Source organism: Rhinopithecus bieti, unplaced genomic scaffold (genome assembly GCF_001698545.2).
Source record: "Rhinopithecus bieti isolate Rb0 unplaced genomic scaffold, ASM169854v2 scaffold_4666, whole genome shotgun sequence".
In the NCBI taxonomy this organism is placed as follows: Eukaryota; Metazoa; Chordata; class Mammalia; order Primates; family Cercopithecidae; genus Rhinopithecus; species Rhinopithecus bieti.
Genome location: NW_016804530.1, coordinates 587,931 through 615,809, shown reverse-complemented (window position 1 = coordinate 615,809; position 27,879 = coordinate 587,931). Strand labels below are relative to the sequence as shown.

Below are 27,879 nucleotides of genomic sequence, written 5' to 3'. Positions count from 1 at the left end.
AGTCGGAGGTTGCAGTGAGCTGAGATCATGCCACTGCACTCCAGCCTGGGCGACAGAGTGAGACTCTGTCTCAAAAAAAGAAAAAACTTTTTTAAATGAATGTTAATAAAATATTTAAAACTAGGAAAATATGAAGAGATGAAAGTCTTAAAATGTATGGCATATGTATCAAGAAGAAGGAAAAGGCGTCAATGACCATGTGGTAGTGCAAATGAGAAGTGATGTTTTTTATAGTGTGGATAGTTAAGATAATTAAGATGGGACTGTCGGCCAGGCATCGTAGCTAACACCTGTAATCCTAGCACTTTAGGAGGCCGGGGCAAGAGATCACTTGAGCCCAGGAGTTTGAGACCAGTCTAGGGAACATGGCAAAAGCCCCCTCTACAAAAAAATACAAAAATTAGCCAGGAGTGGTGGTGTGTTCCTGTAGTCCTAGCTACTCGGAGGCCAAGGTAGGAGGAGTACCTGAGCCCAGGGAGGGCTCAGGGCTACAGTGAGCCATGTTCACATTACTGCACTCCAGCCTAGGTGACAGAGTAAGACCCTGTGTTTAAAAAAAAAAAAAAAGATAAGATTGTCTTTCCAAACATCATGGATTTTTTTTTTTTTTTTTTTAATTTGAGACAGAGTCTTGGTGTCACCCATGCTGGAGTGCAGTAGAGCAATCTCGGCTCACTGCAACCACCGCCTCCCGGGTTCAAGCGATTCTCCTGCCTCAGCCTCCTGAGTAGCTGAGACTACAGGCACATGCCACCACGTGTGGCTGATTTTTATATTTTCAGTAAAGACAGGGTTTCACCATGTTGACCAGGCTGGTCTCAAACTCCCAACCTCAGGTAATCTGCCTGCCTCGGCCTCCCAGAGTGCTGAGATTACAGGTGTGAGCTACTCTGCCTGTCCCAAACATCATGAATTTGTGGTTGATGAAAGTGAACTTATTCTTGGAGCATTCAAGCCTTTGCTTCCTCAGTGACACTTTAGGTAGGGAGAATGACTCTTCCTCAAAGAGAATAGAGTTCATTGTGATTGTAGGAAATGAAATTTTAGCTTTGGTGCAGATATTTTTTTTTTTTTTTTTAAATCAGAAGTGTCAATGTTAATTTCTTCTGAGTATAGAACAGACTTGGTGTATTGGATTAGGAGTTGTTTTGCTGTTGTTTGTTTTTTGAGACAGAGTCTTGCTCTGTTGTTCAGGCTGAGTGCAGTGGCGCAATCTCGGCTCACTGCAACCTCTACCTCCTGAGTTCAAGTGATTCCCCTGCCTCAGCCTCCGGAATAGCTGGGATTACAGGCATGTGCCACCACACCCGGCTAATTTTTGTATTTTTAGTAGAGATGGGGTTTCACCATATTGGCCAGGCTGGTCTTGAACTCCTTGCCTCGGCCTCTGAAAGTGCTAGGACTGGCCAGGCGCGGTGGCTCACGCCTGTAATCCCAGCACTTTGGGAGGCCGAGACGGGCCGATCACGAGGTCAGGAGATCGAGACCATCCTGGCTAACATGGTGAAACCCCATCTCTACTAAAAACACAAAAAAATTAGCCGGGCATAGTGGCAGGCGCCTGTAGTCCCGGCTACGCGGGAGGCTGAGGCAGGAGAATGGCGTGAACCCGGGAGGCGGAGCTTGCAGTGAGCCGAGATCGCGCCGCGGCACTCCAGCCTGGGCGACTAAGCAAGACTCCGTCTCAAAAAAAAAAAAAAAAAAAGAAAATGCTAGGATTATAAGTGTGAGCCATCGCGCCCGGCCTGTTGTTTTATTTTAAAGAAATGTCGTTTGCTTTTTTTGGGTCCTCAGGTATTACCTGTATAACCTGATGTTCCAGACCTGGAAGACCTACGTACGTCAGCAGCAGGAGATGAGGAACAAGTACATCAGAGCCGAGGTTCATGGTGAGAAAAAGAAGTCCATGTATGAAGAAGATGCCCACATTTACTGTGCAGAACGTCATAGGAAGGACAAGCACGTTGTCTCAGAGAGAAAATAACTCTAGGTCCAAGCAAGATTTGTTTGATTCTCTTTCATATTTTTCAGAAAGTGTGATCTCTTGAGTGGGCACCTGTACGATTGGATCCCTGTGGTTTTCTCCGTATGGCATGGTTTGAGCGCTTAAAGCTCACTTAATCAGAATTTGTGTGAACTGGCTGTTCCTGGCCTGCTGGTTCAGTGTGCTGGCTGGGACTCTCCTGTGGCGCCTGGGGCTGCCGTCTATCTTGCTGTGTCAAGTTGCGCAGAGACTCTGGAGCAGAGCTGCAGTGCTCTTTGTTGATCTGCTTTGCTCAAGTTGTCCCTTAATGATACTGTGGCCACTTTAGCTCTGGTCAGAGTCTGGTTTCTCTGTGAAACATGTGGAGAGTCTAAGGGAAAAGACATGGAGTTTCAAAATGATAATACAGACTGCATTAGCAGCAGCATGTCCTAAAGGTACCTCAAACTCTGCAGGTCACAAGTACAACCTGTCAATTCCGCTTCCACTTACACCTGCAGTTCCTTTGACTTTTCCTGTCTAAGAAGACTTACTTAGGAATAGTGTCCATTCCTCATGCCTCATGTCATCACTGACCTAATCTTTTAAGATGGCCCTCTGAGGCATCGCTTGCAGTCATATTTGCATCGCTACTTCCTAAGAGTAATCCTCATCATTTTCCCAGAGTCTTTTTTTTTTTTTTTTTTTTTTGAGACGGAGTCTCGCTCTGTCGCCCGGGCTGGAGTGCAGTGGCCGGATCTCAGCTCACTGCAAGCTCCGCCTCCCGGGTTCAAGCCATTCTCCTGCCTCAGCCTCCCAAATAGCTGGGACTACAGGCGCCCGCCACCTCGCCCGGCTAGTTTTTTGTATTTTTTAGTAGAGACGGGGTTTCACCGTGTTAGCCAGGATGGTCTCGATCTCCTGACCTCATGGTCCGCCCGTCTCGGCCTCCCAAAGTGCTGGGATTACAGGCTTGAGCCACCGCGCCCGGCTTCCCAGAGTCTTATAAGTACCTCTTCATTAATCTCCCTCATTTATTTTTTCCTACTTCTCATTGTACACATAGCTACAAGAGTGGTAAGACTTAGATAAGATCATGTCACTCCTTTACGTAAAGTCAACCCTGCTTGGTATGTCATACAAGGTCTTCATCTCTTCTGTTCTACACCTTCTGCCCTTGACACACTGGATGTGCACTTCCTTATCTTTCTATCTTTGTCCCTGTAGTTCTTCCTTCAGGCCCATTTAAATGTGTAGCTTTCCTTGATCTCCCCTAGCCCAGTGGTCTTTCCCCTGTCTGTATTCCCAAAGTATGAGAAGCTCTTACCCAGGCCTCACAGTTACTGCACCAAATGCACTGTGTCACTGATAAGTAACTTATGCTGTTTGGTTGTTGTTTGTTTTTTTAATTGCATACAGTAAGATTCATTCTTTTTGATGTTCAGTTCTAAGACTTTGGTACACACTACCACATACAGCTAATTTTTTGGATTTTGGTAGAGATGGGCTTTCGCCATGTTGCCCAGGCTGGTTTCAAACTCCTGGACTAAAGCAATCCACCTGCCTCAGTCTCCCAAAGTTCTGGCAGTACAGGTGTGAGCCACCATGCCTGGCCTTAAGTTTAACTCTGTAAGAAACTGGCAATCTTTTTTATTGTGGCTGTACCATTTTGCATTCCCACCAGTAATTCATGAGAGTTCTACTTGCTCTACATCCTCTTGACCTCTTTGTATTGTCATTAAAATTTTTTCTTCGGCGATACTAATGGGTGTATACAGGCATTTAATTGTGGGTTTTTAAAAATTACTGTTACATGGGTATACTGCATAATGGTGGAGATTTGAGTATCCACTACCCAAATAGTGAACATTGTACATGATAGGTAATTTTTCAACCCTTGTCCCTCTTCCACCCTCCCTTACCCTCTTTTGGAGTCCCCGGTGTTTATTATCTCCACTATTATGTCCATGAGTACCAGCTGTTTAGCTCCTGCTTATAAATGAGAACATGTGGTATTTGATTTTCTGTTTCTGAGTTAGTTCACTTAGGATAATGGCCTCTAGTTCCATCCATGTTGGTGCGAAGGGCATGATTTCATTCTTTTTTATGGCTGGTTGGTATTCTATGGTGTATATTTTTCTTCTCTCTTCTCTTTCTGCCTGCCCGCCTGCCCGCCTGCCTGCCTGCCTGCCTTCCTTCCTTCTTTCCTTTCTTTTTCTTTTCTTTCTTTTTTCTTTCTCTGTCTTTCCTTCCTTCCTTCTTTTCCTTCTTTCTTTCCTTTTCTTTCCTTCTTTCCTTTCTTTTCTTTTCTTTCCTTTCTTTCCTCCCTTCCTTTCTTTCCTTCCTTCCTTCGTCCCTCCCGTTTCCTTCCTTCCTTCGTTCCTCCCCCCTCGCCCCCTCCTTTTCCTTTCCTTTCCTTTCCTTTCCTTTCCTTTCCTTTCCTTTCTTTCCTTCCTTCCTTCCTTCCTTCCTTCCTTCCTTCCTTCCTTCCTTCCTTCCTTCCTTCCTTCCTTCTCCCTTTCCCTTTCCCTTTCCCTTTCTCTTTCTATTTCTCTTTTTCTTTCCTCTTTTTCTTTTTCTTTTCTTTCTCACTCTGTCACCCAGGCTTGGAGTGCAGTGGCGTGATCTCAGCTCACTGCTGCCTCCACCTCCTGGGTTCAAGCTCTGTTCCTGCCTCAGCCTCTCCAGTACCTGGGACTACAGACATGTGCCCCCATGCCTGACTAATTTTTTATTTTTAGTAGAGACAAGGTTTCACTATATTGGCCAGGCTGGTCTCAAACTCCTGACCTCAAGTGATCTGCCTGCCTTGGCCTCCCAAAGTACTGGGATTACAGGCATGAGCCACCGCACCCGGCTGTGGTGTATATTCTCTATATCCGTTGATGGATGCTGAGGTTGGTTCCATGACTTTGCTGTTGAGAATAGTGCTGCAATGAACGTATGAGTGCAGGTGTCTTTTTAATATAATAATTTCTCTTCCTTTGGGTATATTCCCTCTAGTGGGATTGCTGGGTCGAATGGTAGTTCTGTTTTTAGTTCTTTGAGAAATCTCCATACTGTTTTCCATAGAAGCTCAACTAATTTATATGCCCACCACCAGTGTGTTAAGTGTTCCCTTTCTCCCCGTCCCTGCCAACATCTGTTTTTTTTTTTTTTTTTTCAGATGGGGGTGTCTTGCTGTGTCACCCAGGCTGGAGTGCAGTGGCTTGGTCATAGTTCATTGCAGCCATGACTTCCTGGGCTCAAGTGATCCTCCCACCTCAGACTCTTCAGTAGCTGGGATCATAGGCATATGCTACCCCACCTGGCTAACTTTTTATATTTTGTAGAGACAGGGTCTTGCTATGTTGCCCAAGCTGGTCTTGGACCTCTGGGCTCCAGCGATTCTCCTTCCTCAGCCTCCCAAAGTGCTAGGATTACAGGCATGAGCCACCACACCCAACTTAACTTTTTAATGATAGTCGTTCTGACTGGTGTAAGATGATATCTCATTGTGGTTTTAATTTGCATTTCTCTGATAATTAGTGATGTTGAGTATCTTTTCCTGTGCTTATTTGCTATTTATATCTGTTTTTTGGTGAAGTGTTGTTTGTGTTCTTGTTGAGATTTGAAAGTTTTTTGTTTTTTATTAGTTAGGTTTGGTTTTTGTTTGACAGGGAGTCTTGCTCTGTTGCCCAGACTGGAGTGCAGTGGCACAATCTCGGCTCACTGCAACCTCGACCTCCTGTGTTTAAGCGATTCTTCCACCTTAGCTTCCCGAGTAGCTGGGACTACATGGTGTGCTGCCATGCCCAGCTAATTTTTGTATTTTTTTAGTAGAGACACGGTTTCACCATGTTGGCCAGGCTGGTCTGGAGCTCCTGACCTCAGGGCATCCACCTGCCTTGGCCTTCCAAAGTGCTGGGATTACAGGCGTGAGCCGCCATGCCCAGCGTAGTTTTGTAATGTATGCGTTCTGTTACAAGCATTTTGTCAAAGCATGATTTGCTTGTTTCCTCCCAGTCTGTGACTTGTCTTTTTGTTCTCTTAACAGTATCTTTTGCAGAGGGAAAGTTTTTCATTTTAATGAAGTCCAATGTATTCTTTTTTAATGGATTCTTTGTTTGTTTGTTTGTTTTGCGAGAGTCCCACTGTTGCCCGGGTTGGAATTGAGTGGTGTGATGATAACTCGTTGCAGACTGGAACTCCTGGGCTCCAACCTCAGCCTCCCAAGTAACTGGGACTACAGGCAATGCCCTACCATGCCTGGCTAAGGTTTTTATTTTTTGTAGAGATGGGGGTCTTGCTTTGTTGCCCAGGCTGGTCTCAAACTCCTGGCCTCAAGCAGTTCTCCCACTTCAGCTTCGCAAAGCCCTGGGATTATAGTCATGAGCGACTGTGCCCAGCTGGATTATATTTTTTGATATCAGATCTTAGCTGTCATCTCTAAGAACTTTGCCTTAACCCAAGGTCACAAAGATTTCTTCCTACATTTTCTTCTAAACATTCTGTAGTTTTACGTATGGATTTTGTATATTCTACAACCCTGCTAAGTTCATTTATTTATTTATTTATTTATTTATTTATTTATTTATTTTTTGAGACAGAGTCTCACTCTGTCACCCAGGCTGGAGTTCAGTGGCGCGATCTTGGCTCACTGTAAGCTCCACTTCCCAGGTTCATGCCATTCTCCTGCCTCAGCCTCCTGAGTAGCTGGGACTACAGGTGCCTGCCACCACTCCTTGCTAATTTTTTATATTTTTAGTAGAGGTGGCGTTTCACCATGTTAGCCAGGTTGGTCTCGATCTCCTGACCTCATTATCTGCCTGCCTCAACCTCACAAAGTGCTGGGATTAACGGCATGAGCCACCGTGCCTGGCTCATTTATTATTTCTAACAGCTTTTTTGTAAATTCCATGGAGTTTTCTATGTAGACAGTCAAATTGTCTGTGAATAGATACAGTTTTATTCCTTCCTCTTCTTTTCTTTTTTCTTTTTTTCTTTTTCTTTTTTTTAAGATGGATTCTCGCCCTGTCGCCCAGGCTGGAGTGCAGTGGCACAATCTCAGCTCATTGCAAGCTCCGCCTCCCGGGTTCACGCCTTTCTCCTGCCTCAGCCTCCTGAAGCTGGGACTACAGGCGCCCTCCAAGCTATTTTTTTGTATTTTTAGTAGAGACGAGGTTTCACCATGTTAGCCAGAATGGTCTCAATCTCCTTACCTCTCATCCACCCGCCTCGGCCTCCCAAAGTGCTGGGATTACAGGCGTGAGCCACCACTCCCGGCCCTCTTTTCATTTTTTTATTGTACTGGCTAGGGCTTCCGTATGATATTGAATAGTAGTGGACACATCCTTGCTTTGTTCTTGGTCTTAAGGGAAAAGCATTCAGCTTTTAATCATTAAATATGATGTTAGTGGTATGTTTTTTTATACCTGTCCTTCCTCAGGTTAAAGAAATTCTATTCCTAGTTTTCTGAGCATTTTAAACATTAATAGACGTTGAATGATTTTTGAACTGTTTTTCCTGTATCTATTGAGATGATTGTGAGGTGACTTCTTTTTTAGTCTTTTATTAAGGTTAATTATATAGACTGGTTTCCAGCTTTTTTTGTTTGTTTGAGATGGTGTCTTACTGTTTGGCCCAGGTTGATTTTGAACTCCTGCATTCACACTATCCTTCTGCCTCAGCCTCCTGAATAGCTGGAACTACAGGCACTTGCCACCATGCCCAGCTGCTCTTCAGATTTTGAATCAGCTTCACGTTCTTACTTTTTTTTTTTTTTTTTAAGATAGGGTCTTGTTCTGTTACCCAGGCTGGGATGCAGTGGTGCAGTCACAGCTCAGAGTAGCTGTGACCTACCTGGTTTAGCCGATCCTCCCACTTCATCCTCCTGAGAAGCTGGGACCACAACCGCATGCTACCAAGGCCAGCTAATTTTCTTTTGTATTTTTTTGTAGAGATGGGGTTTTGCACTGTTGCTCAGGCTGGTCTCAAGCTGACTGGGCTCAAGCAGTCCACTTGCCTCGGCCTCCCAAAATGCTGGGATTACAGACATGAGCCACTGTACCCAGCCATGTTCCACAGATTAATGCCACTCTTTTTATATATTGCTGGGTTCAATTTGCTAATATTTTGTTGAGGGGGGTGGAGTTGCTTCTATATTCATGAGGGATATTGGTCTTTAGTGTTCTTTTATTGTCATATCTTTGTCTGGTTTTGGTTCAGGTAATACTAGCCTCGTAGAATGAGTTGGGAAGTATTTTCTATTTTTTTTTTTTTTTTTGAGACGGAGTCTCACTCTATCGCCCAGGCTGGAGTGTAGTGGTGTGATCTTGGCTCACTGCAAGCTCTGCCTCCTGGGTTCATGCTGTTCTCCTGCCTCAGCCTCTCCAGTAGCTGGGACTATAGGCCCCCACCACCATGCCCGGCTAATTTTTTGTATTTTTTAGTAGAAACGGAGTTACACCCTGTTAGCCAGGATGGTCTCGATCTCCTGACCTCGTGATCCGCCCGCCTTGGCGTCCCAAAATGGGAAGTATTTTCTAAAAGAAATTTGTAGAGTTGGTATTATTTCGTCCTTGAGTGGTTAGTAAAATTCTCCACTGCAATCTTAGTGGTCTAGGCCTAGAATTTTCTTTGTTGGAGGATTTTAAACTTTGAATTCCAGTTTTTAATAGCTCGAAAACTATTTAGGTTATTTATTTATGTATTTATTTAAATTATTTGAGACAGAGTCTTGCTCTGTCGCCCAGGCTGGAGTGCAGTGGTGTGATCTTGGCTCACTGCAAGCTCCACCTCCCAGGTTCACGCCATTCTCCTGCCTCAGCCTCCAGTAGCTGGAACTACAGGTGTCCACCACCGTGCCCGGCTAACTTTTTGTATTTTTAGTAGAGAAACTGATGTTTCTGTTTTACCATGTTAGCCAGGATTGTCTCGATCTCCCAACCTCGTGATCCGCCCACCTCAGCCTCCCAAAGTGCTGGGATTACAGGTGTGAGCCTAGGCTATTCATTCTTGCCGCTTTTTTTTTTTTTTTTTTTTTTTTTGAAGATGAGATCTTGCTTTGTTGCCTAGGCTGGAGTGCAGTGGTACAATCATAGTTTACTGTAGCCTCCATCTAAATGCTGGGCTCAGGTGATCGTCCTACCTCAACCTCCTGATTAGCTGGAACTACAGGCGTGTGCCGCCTGTTACACTTGGATAGTTTTTTTTATTTTTTTTCATGCCAGGGTCTTGCTTTGTTGCCCAGGCTGGTTTCAAACACCTGACCTCAAGTGATCCTGCCACCTTGGCCTCCCCAAGTGCTGGGATTATAGGCATGAGCCACTGTGCTCATTCTTGAGTGAGTTTTGGCAGTTTGTATCTTTCAGGGAATTGGCTTATTTCAAATATGTTGTCAAATTTATGTGCATAGAGTGTTGCTTTTTTTTTTTTTTCTGAGATAGAGTTTCACTGTTGTTGCCCAGACTGGAGTGCAATGGCACAATCTCGGCTCACTGCAACCTCCGCCTCCCTAGTTCAAGTGATTCTTCTGCCTCAGCCTCCCAAGCAACTGGGATTACAGGTGCCCGCCACCATGCCTGGCTAATTTTTATATTTTTAATAGAGACGGGGTTTCACCATGCTGGCCAAGCTGCTCTGGAACTCCTGGCCTCAGGTCATCCACCCACCTCAGCCTCCCAAAGTACTGGGATTATAGGCATGAGCCACCGCACCCAGCTGAGTATTTCATAACTGTAATTTTAATGTCTTCAGGATCTGTAGCTGTCACCCCCTTTCATTCCTGATGTTGGTGATTTATGTCTTTGATCTTTTATTCTTGGTTAATCTGGCTAGAGGTTTATCACTTTTATTGATCTTTACAAATAATCAACTTTGCATTCATTAATACTCTGTTTTTGTATTTGTTTTTTCTTTTTTCTGTTTTCAAGTTTCTTGATTTCTGCTTTTTTTTTTTTTTTTTTCCCCAGATGGAGTCTCGCTTTGTCACCCAGGATGGAGTGCAGAGTAGCGTGATCTTGGCTCATTGCAGCCTCTGCCTCCTGGGTTCAAGCGATTTTCCTGCCTCAGCCTACTCAGTAGCTGGGATTACAGGTGCCTGCCACCACGCCCAGCTACTTTTTTCATATTTTTAGTAGAGACTTTTACTGCTATAAAGTTCTCTTAAATACTGACTACATTACACAAATTTTAATGTTATATTTCTGTTTTCATTCAGTTAAAAATTGTTTTCTGATTTTCCCTGAGACCTCCTCTTTGCCCCACAGATTATTTAGAAGCGTGTTTAGTTTTCTAATATTTGGGAGTTTCCCAATATCTTTCTGTTAAGGATTTCTAGTTTATTCCATTATGGTCGGAGAACAAGTCTTAGTATGATTTCAGTTCCTTTATTTTTGTTAAGGTTTGTTTTGTGGCCCCAAATATGCTCTATCTTGTAATGGTTCTAATATTTACTTGAAGAATGTACATTTTGCTGTCCTTTTTTTTTTTTTTTTTTTTTTTGAGACTGAGTCTCGCTCTGTTGCCCAGGCTAGGCTGGAGTGCAGTGGAGTGATCTCGGCTCACTGCAACCTCCGCATCGCAGGTTCAAAGTATTCTCCTGCCTCAGCCTCCCGAGTAGCTGAGATTACAGGTGCCCGCCGCTACGCCCGGCTAATTTTTTATATTTTCAGTAGAGACGGGGTTTCACCATGTTGGCCAGGCTGGTCTCGAACTCCTGACCTTGTGATTCGCCAGCCTGAGCCTCCCAAAGGTGTGAGCCACTGTGCCCAACTTTTGCTGTCTTATTCATAGTTACAGTGAATCTAGCTAGATATTATGGAATAGAAGGAAAAAGTCACTTGTATGTTTAAGATAAAAAGAGTTGTCCAGGTGTGGTGGCTCACGCCTATAATCCCAGCACTTTGGGAGGCCGAGGTGGGCGGATTGCTTGAGTACAGGAGTTCGAGACCAGCCCAGGCAACATAGCAAAACCTCATCTCTACCAAAAAATATAACAATTAGCCAGGTGTGGTGGTGCATGCCTGTAGTCCCAGCTACTCAAGAGGCAAGAGTTATTTCTAACATTTGGCAAGTTGTTTCAGGCCATTCCCGTAGACCTCAGGGAGTGTCCATTCACTCTTGCACTGTTAAATAAAAAGTTTGCAAGTACTTTTAGGCCTTAAGGAAGCATGGTTCTCAAATTGTCATGTGCATCAGAATCATGGCAGAGACAGTTAATGAGATTCCTGCATTCCATACTCTGGAAAGAGCAGTTAGTGTTTATTTTAGATATTCTTCATAGATAAGTGATCTCATTTACACTTTCCAAACATACCTCTGAGAGAGGCACCATTTTACAGATGAGGAACTTGTATGAGATTACGTCTGTAATAAATGAAAGGGCCAGTAGGCCTGGCTTGTCTTACTCAGGATCCCAAACTCTAAACCACAGCACTACACTAGTCCTCATTACCTGAAGTGTGCTGATTCCTGAGGTCCACGGTGAAACCAAGGAAGATACATGTTAAATTATCCTTCGTATTTTGATTTGTCTTGTCAACAACTGTGAAATACATAATTATAGTCCTATTGACTACATCTTGGAGGCTGTCCTAAAAATGATTTATATAATTTTATTTTCTCCTTTGTCTTCTAAAAAGAAGAGAAATTTACTTCATTAGTGGTGACTTTCATAATGAAAATACAGTTCACTACAAAGGGAGACCTGTGGGCCATTGCGTCTTCCATATCTAGTAAATTATCTTTTCTTTACTAAAAAGAGTGAGCTTGGAGTCAAATAGCAAGTTTTATATCATGATTTCTTCTTCTTTAAGTTTGTATTATGGAAAACTTTAAATATCTACACAATTGAAAAAATTTTTTTTTTTGAAACGGGTTCTCTGTCGCCCAGGCTGGAGTGCAGTGATGCGATCTTGGCTCACTGCAACCTCTCCCTCCCGGGTTTGAGCAGTTCTCTTGCCTCACCCTCCCTAGTAGCTGGGACTACAGGCGCACGCCACCACACGCGGCTAATTTTTGTACTTCTAGTAGAGATGATGTTTCACCACGTTGGTCAGGCTGGTCTGGAACTCCTGACCTCAGGTGATCCGCCTGTTTTAGCCTTCCAAAGTGCTGGGATTACAGGCGTAAGCCACCGCGCCCGCCTGAAAGATGTTTAATAGAGTAATGAACCTCTATGTATCCATTACCCAGCTTTGATTATCCATTCATGCCATTATTGTTAAGATCCGTCTCTCCACTTCTGTGCTGCCTGTTTATTCACATCATTTCATCTAAAAGTTGCAGAGTATATCTATAAAAATAAACGCTTTTAAAGCAGAGAGTTTTTGAGCAGTTCAGTACATGGATTTTCCTTTAAATGCTTTGTAAATGTCATTACTTGCACAAAGCCTTCGTGTGTTCTTGCACTCTAATTAATTTTGTAGTGCATCACAACTTTTCCAGCAGGGGGCACTTGGAGGCTGGAGGGATTTAGGTATTCAAAGGAGAGCCCTTGAGCTTTTATCATAACCCAGAGTAATCCATTTCTTCCCGTGCTTTTTGAAAAATCTCTTTGGTGAATCTAGATGCAAAGCAAAAGATGCGACAGGCCTGGAAGTCCTGGTTGATCTACGTGATTGTTCGTAGGACCAAACTTCAGATGCAGACTACGGCTCTGGAGTTTAGGCAACGGAGTATCTTATGGTGAGTCTGCTCATCCGCCCCACAAAGTATCAGCCATCATTTTATCTCATCAGCTTTATGGTGCTGGAAAACAGCATAAAACCCCACCTTAAAACAATGGTTTGTGTTTGGTTTTATTTTTATTTATTTATTTTTTTTCAAGATAGGGTCTTACTCTGTCACTCAGGTTGGAGTGCAGTGGCACAATCTCAGCTTACTGCAACTTCCACCTCCTAGGCTTAAGCAGTCCTTCCACCTCAGCCTCCCGAGCAGCTGGGACTACAGGCTTGCACCACTATGCCCAGCTAATTTTTTTGTTTGTTTGTTTCATTTTTTTGTAGAGGCGAGGTTTTATCATATTCCAGGCTGGTCTTGAATTCATGGGCTCAAGCGATCTGCCCACCTCAGCCTCCCTAAGTGCTGGGATTATAGGCATGAGCCACCATGCCCCATTCTCACCTTGAAACAATGTTTTGAATGTAGTTGATGCCTAATAAAGATTTATTGATAACTTGTTTATAAGATCAGAGTTTCACATAATCACAATTAACACGAATTGAGTGCTTACTATGTTCTAAACTCTGTTAAGTTTGTGTGTGCATGTGATAATTTTGTAATGTAAAGTATCTTATTTAACTCTTACTATGAACTGTAAGTACCATTATTGTACAGATTAAGTTGTACAATAAGGCTCAGAGAGGTCGAGTAACTTGCCTAGCACATACAGGTTGTAATTGGCAAAACTAAGGCTTACCCACCCATGCTCTTAACTGCTGTTCTGCATTGCAGCCCATCAGCATTGTAGACACACTGGAAGAACATGAATTAGTCCACTTTTGTAGCCAGATGTATAACAATGAGCTGCTTTATAATGGGACAGATTTCACTCTCTGTTGTCTGTAGTGATCCACTGGTGTCCTGAATGGTAGTATATTAAGAGCTCACTTCCTGCCTGAAAGAGTTGGGTATTGAACAAAGTATGGATAATAGGAGAGGCTTTCAGCTGCACTTACTTGGGTTTGAATCCCTCTTCCAGCCTATATTATTGGGCCATTTCATCTCTTCAGCTCTTATTTTCTTCATCATTGAAATTGTTACACCATACTTACAGGTTTGTCATCAGGAATAAATAAAGTAATATCTGTAGAGTGTTTAACAGTGTCCAGAACATCAGTGGGCATAAAGAAGTTATTTATTTAAGTAGAAATAAAATAGGCAGAGTGCAGTAGCTCAGACCTGTAATCCCAACACTTTAGGAGGCTAAGGTGGGAGGATTTCTTGAGGCCAGGAGTTTGAGACCAGCCTGGGCAACAAAGCCAAGACACTGTCTCTACACACAAAAAAATATTTTTAATAAGTAATTAAAATCGTTACTTAAAATGTATTCAGCAAGTATTTCAAAATGCCTAATTAGTATGCAATTTTACTTGAGTCTGAGTGATTTTTTTTTTCCCCGAGATTTATTCTCGTACTTTTGCCTAGGCTGGAGTGCAGTGGCATGATCTTGGCTCGCTGCAACCTCCACTTCCCAGGTTCAAGCTATTCTCCTGCCTCAGCCTTCAGTAGCTGGGATCACAGGAGCATGCCACTATCACTCGGCTAATTTTTTTTCTTGAGACGGAGTTTCACTCTTGTTGCCCAGGCTGGAGTGCAATGGTGCAATCTCGGCTCACCGCAACCTCCACCTCCCAGGTTCAAGCAATTCTCCTGCCTCAGCCTCCTGAGTAGATGGTATTACAAGCATGCACCACCACGCCTGGCTAATTTTGTATTTTTAGTAGAGACGGGGTTTGTCCATGTTGAGGCTGGTCTCGAACCCCTGATCACAGGTGATCCGCCCGCCTTGGCCTCCCAACGTGCTGGGATTACAGGTGTGAGCCACCGTGCCCTGCCTAATTTTGAATTTTTAATAGAGACAGGGTTTCACTATGTTGGCCAGGCTGCTCTCAAACTCCTGACCTCAGGTGATCCACACGCCTCAGCCTCCCAAAGTGCTGGGATTACAGGCATAAGCCACTGTGCCAGGCCATAGCTTATGTTTTTTAACAAACCAAATTGTGTAGGCCAAACAGAGCATATCTGTGGTGTCTAAAGCAGGATCTGACCGTAGGAACCATAAGTTTCCAACCATTAATTGGCAGATCTGGGACTTTTTCTCGATTGTTTTGTTTTCTTTTTTTCCCCAGCAGTGAATCTAGAGATGGTGCTATGAAGGAGAGGGCTAGAGCTGAGGGTCTGAGACCCCACACTAACTGCTCCTCTCTTTTCTGAGTGGCTTTTTTCTGATGGATTCCATCTTTGATTTGCTCTTTCACAGGTTGTGGTGGAGCACGTGGAGGCAGCAACTAGGACAGGTCCGTGTGAGCCGTACCCTCCATGCCTCTGCTGTGAAGCACAGGGCCCTGAGTCTCCAGCTGCAGGTGAGTCCAGTAAACGTGGGTTTTGGCACCCTCTGTCCCTGTTGTCAAGTCTCTCACCCACAGAGGGAAGTGCTGGGCCTTCCCTGCAGCTCAGGGCCTGAGCCGGGGTTGGGGCAGAGGTAATCCGGAAGGCTGGGCTCTTCCAGAGGGAGGCTGCTATTAGGAATAAAGCAGAGGCTTGTCCTAGATGAGCCTAGATCAGTGGCTTCCAGAGTGCTTCTGGTAATTGTGGAGCTGGAGAGGGATTTATGAATTAGTTATAAACATGTTTAGAGAAACAGCAATATACTCTGATTTCCTCATTACTGTTTTCCTACAGCAAATCAGAAAATAATTGAGGCAGAAAAGAAACTAAAACTGAAAAGAAAACCTGGCTGCTGCTGCTTTATAGTTTTGATTGTCTTAGAGTGTTCTTTTAGGCAAGCCCCTAGCTTTTTTTGTCAATCATAAAGGACTAAGGCCTGTACTAAAACTTTCTTATCCTTTGATATATTCTCTGAATTCTTGTCATGTTTTTATGTCTGCTGGGTACTTACAGAGCTGCCAAGTAAGTTATAGGAAATAGAACCGGGAAGAGGAAAAAAAAAATTAGTGCCTGTTTCCAAAGGTAGGAATAGTATCTTCTTATTCTAACAACAAATTGTATAGTCCATACGAATATGTGCAAATCACATGCAAATAACATATATAGTCATCTAGATCAGTGATCAGCAAACTGGCTCATAGGCCAAATTTGCGCTGCTTTCTGTTTTTGTAAATAAAGTTTTATTGGGATGCTGTTACACCCATTCATTTATGTATCATCTGTGGCTGCTTTCCGATTACAAGGGCAGTGTACAGTAGTTGCAAAAGAGACCTTATGGCCTACAAAAACTAAACTATTTGTTTTCTGACCCTTTAAGAAAAAGTTTGCTGACCTCTGAACTTGTAAGGTCTTCTGAGGCAATAGCAAGGAAATAAGAGACACAGCCAATAATAATAACAGTACCAATAGCAGCAGCAACTGCAGCCTGAGTGACAGAATGGGACCCTGTCTGAAAAACAAAAAAGAAGAAGTAGCTTTTATTGTTGTCTACTTGCATTAGGTGCTGGACTAAGTACTCTACGTGCATTATCTAATTTTCACAAACCTTTTTAAAAAGTCCCATGTTATTGTTAAGAAAACCGGGAAGGTTAAATAACTTGAACCAGGGTCATATGTATAGTGAAGCTTAGAGCCAGGTTTTAACCTAAGCAGCCAGAAAGCTGCATCATTATCTTTTTTTTTTTTTTTTGAGGCAGAGTATTACTTGCTTTCTCACTCAGAATGGAATGCAGTGGCACGATCTCGGCTCATTGCAACCTCCGCCTCCTGGGTTCAAGCAATTCTCCTGCCTCAGCCTACCAAGTAGCTGGGACTACAGACGCATGCCGCCACGCCCGGCTAATTTTTTGTATTTTAGTAGAGATGGGGTTTCACCATGTTGCCCAGGCTGGTCGCTAACTCCTGAGCTCAGGCAATCTGCCTGCCTCAGCCTCCCAAAGTGCTGGGATTACAACAGTGAGCCACCGTGCCTGGCCCAGAATTTTTTAAAGTAACAAAATTTAATGGAATGGACACTGCCAAAGCTCTACCCTCCCTCCCTCCCTTCTAGTACCTCTCCTCCTTAGAGATAGCCACTCTTGATTCTGGTATGATTGTTCTCCTGTATTCTTTTTTCTTGTAAAAATATGTGCACATATCCTTAAAGAATAAATGCGTGGTGCACTCCTGTAGTCCTGTCTACTCGGGAGGCTGTGGCAGGACGATCACTTCAGGTCAAGTGTTTGAGGCTAGCCTGGGCAATATAATGAGACCCTATCACTTTAAAAGAGGTGGGAGAGGCCACGGTGACCTACGCCTGAATACCAGGACTTTGGGAGGCCAAAATAAGAGGATCACTTGAGTTTAGGAGTTCAAGACCAGACTAGGCAACATAATGAGACCCCATCTGTACAAAAAAAAAAAAAAAAAAATCAGCTAGACGTGCATGCCTGTTGTACCAGCTATTTGGGAGGCTTAGGTTGGAGGATCACTTGAACCTGGGAGGTCAAGGCTGTGGTGAGCCATTGATCATGCCACTGCACTCCAGCCTGGACAATAGAGCAAGACCCTGTCTCAAAAATAAATAAGTAAATGATATGGCTTTGTGTAGTTGGGACATTTATGAATGGTGTCATACTGTACTTTGCAACTTGTTTTTTTAGTGCAATGGTATATTTTTGAGGTTTGGCTATGTGATTGCTTTCTTCCTTTTTAAAAATAGAGACAGGGTCTTTCTCTGTTGCCCAGGCTGTTCTTTAACTCGCAGCCTCAAGCAATTCTCATACCTTGGCTTCTTAAAGTGCTGGGATTACAGGCCTGAGCCACCCTGCTTGGCCCTATCTATGTGGATAGACAGAAATTTATTAACTGTGTATATTATGCCATTGTATAAACAAGGCACAGTTTATCTGCTTACTGATGGACTGTTGACTACTTCTGCTTTTTATAATTATGAACGATACTACTGAGAGCATCCTTTTTTTTTCTTTTGAGACTCCATGCAGTGGTGCGATCTCAGCTCACTGCAACCTCCGCCTCCCAGGTTCAGGCGATTCTCCTGCCTTAGCCTCCCAAGTAGCTGGGACTACAGGTGTGCGCCACCACATCCGGCTAATTTTTGTATTTTTAGTAGAGATGGGGTTTCACCATATTGACCAGGCTGGTCTTGAACTCCTGATCCACCTGTCTTTGCCTCCCAGAGTGCTGGGATTACAGGTATGAGCCACCATGCCTGGCCCCCAGTTTCTTTTAATTATTCACAGATCTGTTTCTCGGCTCTCTTCCATTCATGTATTTGTCTATCCATACCATACAAATACCATATTCTTTTAGTTATGATTTGATGAAGCAGGTAAGCAAGAGTGTAGGTTCTTACGACTGTCCAGTGGAATTCTGCCTCTATCACCTATTAGCTTTGTGCCTTTGAATGAGTTATTTCACCTTGTTTGTACCTCAGAATTCTTATCTGTAAGTAGATCATAAAAGTACGTACCTCATGAGATTGTTGAGGCTTTAGTAGGATGATCCAGTTCTTAATAATATACTCAGAGCAATGCTTGGAATATGGAAATGCTTGATAAATGCTAGCTGTTTATTACTATTCCTACTCGACATATAGCTCTTAAGGCTCTATATTTGAAAGAATCCCCTTTATTCTTGTTTTGTTTTTAAACTTGTCTTAATTGTTCTTCTGTACTCTTTGTTATTAATATTAGGATCAACTTGTCAAGTTCTATAGCAAAGCCTACTAGGATTTTTTTTTTTCTTTTTTTTTTGAGACAGAGTCTTGCTCTGTCACCCACCCACTGGAGTGCAGTGGTGCGATCTTGGCTCGCTGCAAGCTCTGCCTCCCAGGTTCACACCATTCTCCTGCCTCAGCCTCCCAAGTAGATGGGACTACAGGTGCCCACCATCTCACCCAGCTAATTTTTTGTATTTTTAGTAGAGATGGGTTTTCACCGTGTTAGTCAGGAGGGTCTCGATCTCCTGACCTCGTGATCTGCCTGCCTTGGCCTCCCAAAGTGCTGGAATTAACAGGCGTGAGCTACCGCACCTGGCTAAGCCTATTAGGATTTGTATTGCAATATACTGACAGCTTATTAGGTTAGAAAAATTGTCATATTGAGTCATTTCATCTATGAATTTGATATATCTCATATTGCTGAGCTTGAGAAGGAGAGTAGGAAGGATGAGATCATGAGGTAACAACCAGAACGTAGGGCCTTGCAGGCAGCACCTGAGAAAAAAGGCTTTGACTTTTATTCCTGGGAAGCTGAAGAGCTGCTGGCTCTGAGCAGAGGAGTAACATGATTGTACCTACCTCTTTTTTTTTTTTTTTTTTTTTTTGAGACGGAGTCTTGCTCTGCCACCCAGGCTGGAGTGCAGTGGCCGGATCTCAGCTCACTGCAAGCTCCGCCTCCCGGGTTTATGCCATTCTCCTGCCTTAGCCTCCCGAGTAGCTGGGACTACAGGCGCCCGCCTCGTCGCCCGGCTAGTTTTTTGTATTTTAAGTAGAGACAGGGTTTCACCGTATTAGCCAGGATGGTCTCGATCTCCTGACCTCGTGATCCGCCCGTCTCGGCCTCCCAAAGTGCTGGGATTACAGGCTTGAGCCACCGCACCCGGCCGTACCTACCTCTTAACAGGATTCTCTGATTCATAGTGTACTGCTTTTGGAGTAAGAAAGGGAAGGATATATATGAATGTGTGTCTGTGTGTTTGTGGTGTGTGTGTGTGTGTGTCTGTGTTTGTTTATATTTTCAAGAAGGAATAATGGAAAAATAAGTGAAAAACTTACCAAAAAATGGTTACCTATAGGAGGAGGGAAGGAAGAGTATAGGAATAGAATACTTCTGTGAATTGACTTTGTTACATAGTTTTAACTTCGGAACTATGCAAATATTTTATATAATTACAAAGCAAGAGTAAATAAAAAAGCAATTGATATATTTTCAAAACAAACTGAAATAAACATATCAAGTTTGTGGCAATGACTACACAGAAAATAATTACTTCAAGTAACTTTAAAATACAGTATTTTGACTGTTCACCCTGGTGGAATGTGTTAAAAGGACATAATGAACTGCTAAGAAATCTAAAACCACATTCTTATTAAACAAGTGTTATTGTTACTAGGAGGTTTGAAATTGTTATATTGAAAGTATTGTAGTTACATTGTAAGGTAAAGCAAATAATTATGGCAGTGTTGTTAGGAATAAAGATCTTCAATAGAAAAGATTACAAGTATAAAAATTAAAGAAATTAAATCTGCAATTGTAACTGTAAATATCAATATGGACTCAATTATATATGTATGTGTATATATATGTGTATGTGTATATATATATGTGTGTGTGTGTATATATGTGTATATATAACCATAAATACATTTCTGGCCTGGCACGGTGGCTCCCAGCACTTTGGGAGGCAGAGGCAGGTGGATCACCCGAGGTCAGGAGTCCGAGAACAGCCTGGCCAACATGGTGATAACCCATCTCTACTTAACATATAAAAAAATTAGCCAGGCATGGTGGTGGTGGGCACCTGTAATCCCAGCTACTCAGGAGGCTGAGGCACGAGAATCACTCAAATCCAGGAGGCAGAGGTTGCAGTGAGCCGAGATTGTGCCAACTGCACTCCAGCCTGGGTGACAGCATGAGACCTTGTCTCAAAAAAAGAAAAAAAAAAAAGCATTTCTAACTATTTACTGAAAAGACTTAGAAGCAATGACCAGTAATATAGCGTTTAGTATCCCCAGTGCCCAAGTTGTGGTCTTAACTATTTCCCACTAATAAGAAGCAGGGCTTTTTAGAGAAATGGCTGATTATAGGTCTGGGGCAGGAAATAGACAAGATACACCTAGGACATAGTGTGCTGAAGACTGAGGAACTTAACAAAAGCTAATGGAATTGTGTCAGAAGGACTCAGGGACCAATTTGGAAGGGTTCCCGGGGCTTAAGATAGAAAAGTTTGAGCATTAAAAAATAAGCTAGGCATGGTGGTGTCTGTAGTCCCAGCTACTCAGGAAGCTGAGGCAGGAGGATCACTTGAGCCCAATAGATTGAAAACATCAAGTACATAAAATTCATGCATTTGAAATAACTTTAAAAGAAAGTGGAACTCATCAGTCGTGATTTTGGGTTGTTAGTGGAGTAACTCAATTCTTTAAAAATTAATGAAGGCAACCGGGCGCGGTGGCTCAAGCCTGTAATCCCAGCACTTTGGGAGGCTGAGACGGGCGGATCACGAGGTCAGGAGATCGAGACCATCCTGGCTAACACGGTGAAACCCCGTCTCTACTAAAAAATACAAAAAATAGCCAGGCAAGGTGGCGGGCGCCTGTAGTCCCAGCTACTGGGGAGACTGAGGCAGGAGAATGGCATAAACCCGGGAGGCGGAGCTTGCAGTGAGCTGAGATCCGGCCACTGCACTCGAGCCTGGGCGACAGACCGAGACTCCGTCTCCAAAAAAAAAAAAAAATTAAGGCAAAAAATTAAGCATTTATCCCACGTTTCCTGTATAAACTGTTAACTCCAAGAAACCAGAGGGTTAATGAGAGAGAAGTCTTCTTTATAGAATTTCAGTTAATAAATGCAGAAGGAGTACTAGAATAGAAAATTGCTGTTTTGCCACCTCTAATGAGGACACAGATCTAGGCAGCCATCACTAGGTGAGAGGATGGTGGGAAAATACAGGAGAAATCTGGCTACCTGCCATCTGAATCCACCAAACAGTCTTGGTATTGCTACAACTATGGCAGCCAGACATGATGCGCCTCATGATACTATGTAAGTGGAAGTACCCAGCCGCATTCATGAACTGTTCTTGCCTAAAAAATTGAACATGACTCCAAGCCTAATGCGAATCTCTCAGTTTATAGGAAATACAGGGGTCAGAGTAACAAGTTAAAGACACCTCGAGATTACGGTCAGCCACATCCAAAATGTAGGACATTTTATAGGATAGATGACTTGATTTCTCTAGTAGATTGATGGCATGAAAGAGAAAAAAAAAGCAGGAAGGGAAATTGTCAAATAAAACAGAGAGATTTAAGTGACCTAACAATTAAAGCAAACCGAAAAGGACCACTCTGGCTGTTGTGTTAGGAATGCATCAGAGCCAGGCATGGTGGCAGATGTCTGTAATCCCAGCACTTTGGGAAGCCAAGGCAGGTGGACAGCTTGAGCCCTAGCATTTGAGACCAGCCTGGACAACAAGGTAAAACCCTGTCTCTACAAAAAATACAAAAAATTATCCTGGTATGGTGGCACGTGTCTGTAGTCCCAGCTACTCAGGAGACTAAGTAGGAGGATTACCTGAGTCTGGAAAGTTGAGGCTGTAGTGAGCTATGATTGCACCACTGCCCTCTAACCTGGGCAATGGAACAAGACCCTGTCTCAAAAAAAAAAAAAAAAAAAAAAATTAGCTGGGCATGGTGGTGCATTCCTGTGGTCCCAGCTGCTCAGGAGGCTGAGGCAGGAAGATTGCTTAAGCCCAGGAGGTTGAGGCTGCAGTGAGCAGTATTCTTGCCACTGCACTTCAGTCTGACAGTCTGGGTGACAGAGTGAGACCTTGTCTCTAAATAAATAAATAAATAACCAGAGATGATCAAGGATATAAACAGGGAGAACAGGTAAGAAGCTATTATGAAATTCCAGGTGAGATTTTGCACAAAGATGATAAGAAGACGGTAGTTGGATTCTGGATATTTTTAAAAGATGTAACCGACATCTTTAAAAGATGTATGGATGAGATACGAAGTTTTAGCGTCCAAGATGACTTCCAAGTTTTGGCCTAGGGAATTGTAACAATGGAGTGCCATTTACTGAAATAGGAAAGACTGCAGGAGAAGCAGGTTGGTGGAAAGAAATTAGGAGGAGCCCAATTCTGGCCTCTGTATCTTCAGCCTGATAGGCCTTTTGAATATCCACAAGAAGATATGTTAAGGAAGCAGTGGGATATTGGGATATATGTGTGGAATATTGAGGATGGGGCCAGGATAGGAGGTACGTTTGGGAAATTCAGGAGTTCTCAGTAGGCAGATGGTATGTAAAGTTACTAGAGTGGGCGGGGTGCAGTGGCTCATGCCTGTAAATCCCAGCACTTTGGGAGGCTGAGGCGGGAGGATTGCTTGAATCCAGGAGTTCAAGACCAGCCTGGACAACATAGACCCCATCTCTTTTTTAAAAAAAACCTACTAGGGTGTGTGAAAAAATAAAGGGAGTGAGTGTAGCTAGAGGAGAGGTTCTAGGGCTGAGCCTGCGAGTTGCACAGAGGTGGGAGTCAGCCACATAAAGCAGGGACCCGGACACATCCCAAAAGCCAGGTGAAGGAAGGAGGAGGCTTTGTCAGACACTTCTGGCAGATCAAGGGAGATGAGGACTGAAATCTTACCTTTGGATTGAGCAACGTGGAGATTGCCAATGCACTTGATAAGAGCGGTTTCATTCAGTAAGCCGTGGGAGTGGGCTCAAGAAGGCCTGCCTGGGAGACAGAGATTAGAAAATAGCTCTTTTGAGGAGCTTGAAACAGAAAGAACCAAAGTGTTAGCTGGGTGGCACAGTGTGGTCTAGAGTCTAGAGAGGGGTGTTGCTTTCTTTGAGAATCACTGGTTTATTCCTTTCAGAAAGTAATTTTGTGATGGCAATCTTCCCCCCACAACTTTTTATTTTTGACAAACACCAAATCATAGAAAAGGTAGATACTGTGTTTCACCCAGTTTAACCTAAACATTGTGGTTTTTTGGTTTGGTTTGGTTTGGTTTGGTTTGATTTTTTTGAGACGGGGTCTCACTCTGTCGCCCAGACTAGAGTGCAGTGGTGTGATCACTGCTCACTGCAGCCTCAACCTGCTCTAAAATTATAGACACAAAGTTTATCTTAAAGCTTGTATCTCCTAAAAAGGGCAGTCTCCCACATAACCATAATATCATTATTGTATTCCAAGAAATTTAATATTGATAGGATAATATGTAACATGCAGTTCACATTCAAACTGTTTATTGTTGCTATTTTCATTTCCATAGTCTAATCAAAGGTCACCCATTGCTTTTAGTTGTTACATCCTGAAGAAATTTTTTTAGGATGGGGAAAATAATAACACATCGATATGCTGATTTCAAAAATCTATAGAGAGTGAAAACTGGTGATTTATAAGAGGGCAACTGCCAAGGCGGTAAACTTAGGAAGATGCGATGTAGCCAGAGCGGGACAGGGTTGGGAGGGGACTGACTTTGGTGGGAGGATGGACGGTTTATCCAGAGTAGCAGAGTAGCAGGAGAGAGAGAAGACAGAGCCCGTGGGCAGGTGGGTGGTTAAACATGGTGGACCTTGAGGAAATTTTCTTTTGATTGCTTTTATTTCTTAGTGAAATGGGAACGATGGTATTCAGTTGTGAGGAGGGAGAGGAGAGGTATGACAGGTTGAAGAAAAGATATGAAATCTTTGTCTAAGTCATCTTCAGATTAGGACATGCATTATCACTGATCTAAGGGTGTGCATTTATAGACCCTTGTAGACCCTTAGCTTCTATAGATAGGCATCCCTGGAACTAATCTGCCTGAAAAAGGACCACTTCACAGTAAGCATCCTCTGACTTTGGAAGAAAAGGCAGACCCTCCCCTATCCCAAATCTAAATGAATTATGTCACCCCTCGGATTGTTTCTGCTCCTTGTCTGCTTGTTTTTGTTTTGAGTTGGTCACTCTTGTAGCCCAGGCTGGAGTGCAGTGGTGTGATCTCAGCTCCCTGCAACCGCCGCCTCCCGCGTTCAAGCAGTTCTCCTGCCTCAACCTCCTGAGTAGCTGGGATTACAGGCACCCACCATCATGCCTAGCTAAGTTTTTGTATTTTTAGTAGAGATGGGGTTTCGCCATGTTGGGCAGGCTGGTCTCAAACTCCTGACCTCAGGTGCTCTGCCTGCCTCGGCCTCCCAAAATGCTGGGATTACAGGCATGAGCCACTGCGCCTGGCATCTGCTTGCTGATTTTCTTCTGCTGCTGCTTTTTTTTTTAATCCAGAAAAAAATTACTTTTGAAAGCAGAATGTCCCTCTTAAAGACCCTTTTACCCCACAATCCCATAGCTTATGATCGCGCTAGGGGATTGCCACTTCCTTATTTCTAATTTCAGCCTTTCCAGTGTGTGTGTCTTTCTCTTTTCCCTTTCCACCTGTTCTTCACCCTGTTTTCCTACCTCTCCTTTGACTATTGCCTCTTCTCTGGTTTTCAGGCTTGGTCACAGTGGCGGGAACAGCTCCTGTATGTCCAGAAGGAGAAACAGAAGGTTGTCTCTGCGGTGAAACACCATCGGCACTGGCAAAAACGGAGATTTCTGAAGGCCTGGCTTGAATACCTGCAAGTTCGCAGAGTAAAGAGACAACAGAATGGTGAGTAGGAAGCTCCAGGCTCTCGAGACAGAGGATCTGGTCACAATTTCCACTCTCCTGCTGCCATTGCTACTGTACTAAGTAGTAATATAATGATGTTACTCCAGCAATGTTGGTAAAAGGAGATTAAGGAGGAAAATACATCATCCTTGAGTCACATTTATTTCCCTTTGGCCTTTTATTTATATATCTTTATCTATCTATCTATAGATAGAGTTTTTTTTGAGACAGAGTTTTGCTCTTGTTGCTCAGGCTGGAGTGCAGTGGCGCAATCTCAGCTCACTGCAACCTCTGCCTCCTGGGTTCAAGTGATTCTTCTGCCTCAGCCTCCTGAGTAGTTGGGATCACAGATGCCCACCACTTCGCCCAGCTAAGTTTTGTATTTTTAGTAAAGATGGGGTTTCACCGCGTTGGCCAGGCTGGTTTTGAACTCCTGACCTCAGGTGATCCCCCTGCCTTGGCCTCCCAAAGTGCTGGGATTACAGGCGTGAGCCACTGCACCCGGCCTCTTCTGTATATTTTTTATCTAAATAGGGTTTTCATTATGCTGTAAGTATTGTAATTATTTTGATTAATATGTTGATAACCTATGGCTTTGTATCTTGCTTTTTTCCACACAGTTAATCAACATTTTCCTACATCTTAAGTATTTATCATAATTTTTTTTTTTTTTTGAGATGGAGGCTCGCTCTGTCGCCCAGGCTGGAGTGCAGTGGCGTGATCTCCACTCACTGCAAGCTCCGCCTCCCAGGTTCATGCCATTCTCCTGCCTCAGCCTCCTGAGAAGATGGGACTACAGGCACCTGTCATGGTGCCCTGCTGATTTTTTTATTTTTAATAGAGACGGGGTTTCACCATGTTATCCAGGAGAATCTTGATCTCCTGAGCTTGTGATCCACCCGCCTCAGCCTCCCAAAGTGCTGAGATTACAGGCATGAGCCACTGCGCCCAGCTATGAATGTTATTATTTTTTTTAACAACTATTCATATTTTGTAGGATGGCTTACCTTAATATACCTAGCCATTCTTCTATTAATAGATATTTGGAGAGTTTCTGTTTGTCTCCAATTATGCAAATACATGTGATTTTGATATCAAGTTGTTTGGATATTGTTTATATGGTTTTGTTTCCCAGTTAGATTCAGAAGTAATAATACACAGAAATGTGAACACTGGTACACTTTTTAAGTTAAGTTTATTGAGTTTATACCCAAGTGAGTCAAGCACTGTGCTAGACACTGGGTTAGGGGTCTCTGGCATTCAGCCAAACCTCGCTGCAGAAATCTCTTAGGCTGCCAACACTGTCTCTTGGGAGAGTTCGAATGTGTTCTTTGGAGGATAGTGACCCCAGACCAGCAGTCCAGTTGCCCAGTCCTGAAATGTGAAGGCATTAAGCTGTTTAACATGATAAGCTATAGACTAACGCCTGCCTCCAGTTACAGCATTCAAATTCCAGGTCTGATTCCTATCCCCTTCCCTGGCCCTAGCTCATCAGACCATTATCTGAGTAGCATTAAAAGGAGATGAAGCTGGCAGCCAGGATCAGGTTGGCTGAAAGCTCAAAAAAGCCTATGCCAGCATGGCAGCTGAATTTTATGTCATTAACTCAATCTCTAAGTCCTATCCAGGAGTCATTTGTTTAGAAGCAAAAGTAAAACAGTCCTTTTGAAAGCAACAGTTATCATTCCTGTTTACCAGTATCTAACCAGAAGCCTCAGCCCTTTGATGTAATAGCACCCTCCTCCCTAAAATCACAGACCTTTTCTCTTTCCTTGGAGAGAGGAGATATAACTCAGGGATTTCTAGTGACTTTGCAAGGTTTAAAAAAACTTGTATTTTGGCCGGGCGTGGTGGCTCACGTCTGTAATCCCAGCACTGTGGGAGGCTGAGGCGGGCAGATCACCTGAGGTCAGGAGTTTGAGACCAGCCTGGCCAACATGGTGAAACTCCCGTCTCCACTAAAATACAGAAAATCAGCGAGGGGTGGTGGCGCATGCCTGTAATTCCAGCAACTCGGGAGTCAGGCAGGAGAATTGCTTGAACCCAGGAGGCACAGGTTGCAGTGAGTGCTGCTACACTCCAGCCTGGGCGACAGAGCGACAGCTTCCAACTCAAAAAAAAAAAAAAAAAAAAAACTTTTTAGCAGGGTGTGTGTGTGTGTGTGTGGGCCTGAACAGCCCTGCTCTCCGGCGCAGTCAGTCGGGGTTGCAGAGCTGTGCTTAAAGATGTTTTCCAGCCTCATCTTCTAACCTTGAGGGAGCAGCAGTTATTTCTCTGTTGCAGAGATGGCTGAGCGATTCCATCATGTCACCGTGCTCCAGATACACTTCTGTGACTGGCAGCAGGCCTGGGAGCAGAGGCAGAGCTTGTATGCCTACCATGCCCAGGTGGAGAAACTGGCCAGGAAGATGGCCCTGCGGCGCACCTTTACTCACTGGAAACACTGTATCCTTTCAGATACCCAGGCTGTCCATTGCCTCAGCCAGGACAGCAGGAGCTTAGCAGCATGTGAAACGAAAGTCATGAGATACATGGGAAACAATTGCCAAATGATTTAAAACAGCCTTTTCTCTGTTGGCAGTCTTAAAATTTTTTGTTTAATTGGGATTGTGTATAAAAAGAGTACTTATATATTTATAGTTTAAAAATAATAAAATGAACAACTATGTATCTTATTACCCAACTTTCAAAATAGAACCTTGCTAGCACACCTATCTGCTTCTCCCTGATTGCATTCTTTTTCTTTTCCCTCAGAGGTAATCCCACTTTCTGATGAACATTTTTTGGTATTATAATATAAGTGCTTTTCTCTACCCACCAGGTGGTGGAAATAGCCACCACTGGCTTTTTCTTGGTGATACTGTCACCGTGACCATAAGCTTCCATTTATTGCGCTTTTACT

General features: G+C 43.5%; 1 protein-coding gene across 22 annotated transcripts in view; it reads left to right on the top strand.

The window, feature by feature from the left end:
- Positions 1-27,879, top strand: part of SFI1 (SFI1 centrin binding protein) — a 122,235-nt gene that overhangs the window by 49,246 nt on the left and 45,110 nt on the right. For all 22 annotated transcript variants that reach the window (XR_001884854.1, XR_001884856.1, XR_001884855.1 and 19 more), the window contains 5 exons: positions 1,795-1,889; positions 12,514-12,631; positions 14,928-15,030; positions 24,821-24,977; positions 27,261-27,422. Coding sequence is in view for 19 of the 22 variants with exons in the window: in XM_017868956.1 (XP_017724445.1) it covers positions 1,795-1,889; positions 12,514-12,631; positions 14,928-15,030; positions 24,821-24,977; positions 27,261-27,422 (635 nt within the window). In the remaining 3 variants the exon portion in view is untranslated. The remainder of the gene's footprint in view (positions 1-1,794; positions 1,890-12,513; positions 12,632-14,927; positions 15,031-24,820; positions 24,978-27,260; positions 27,423-27,879) is intronic.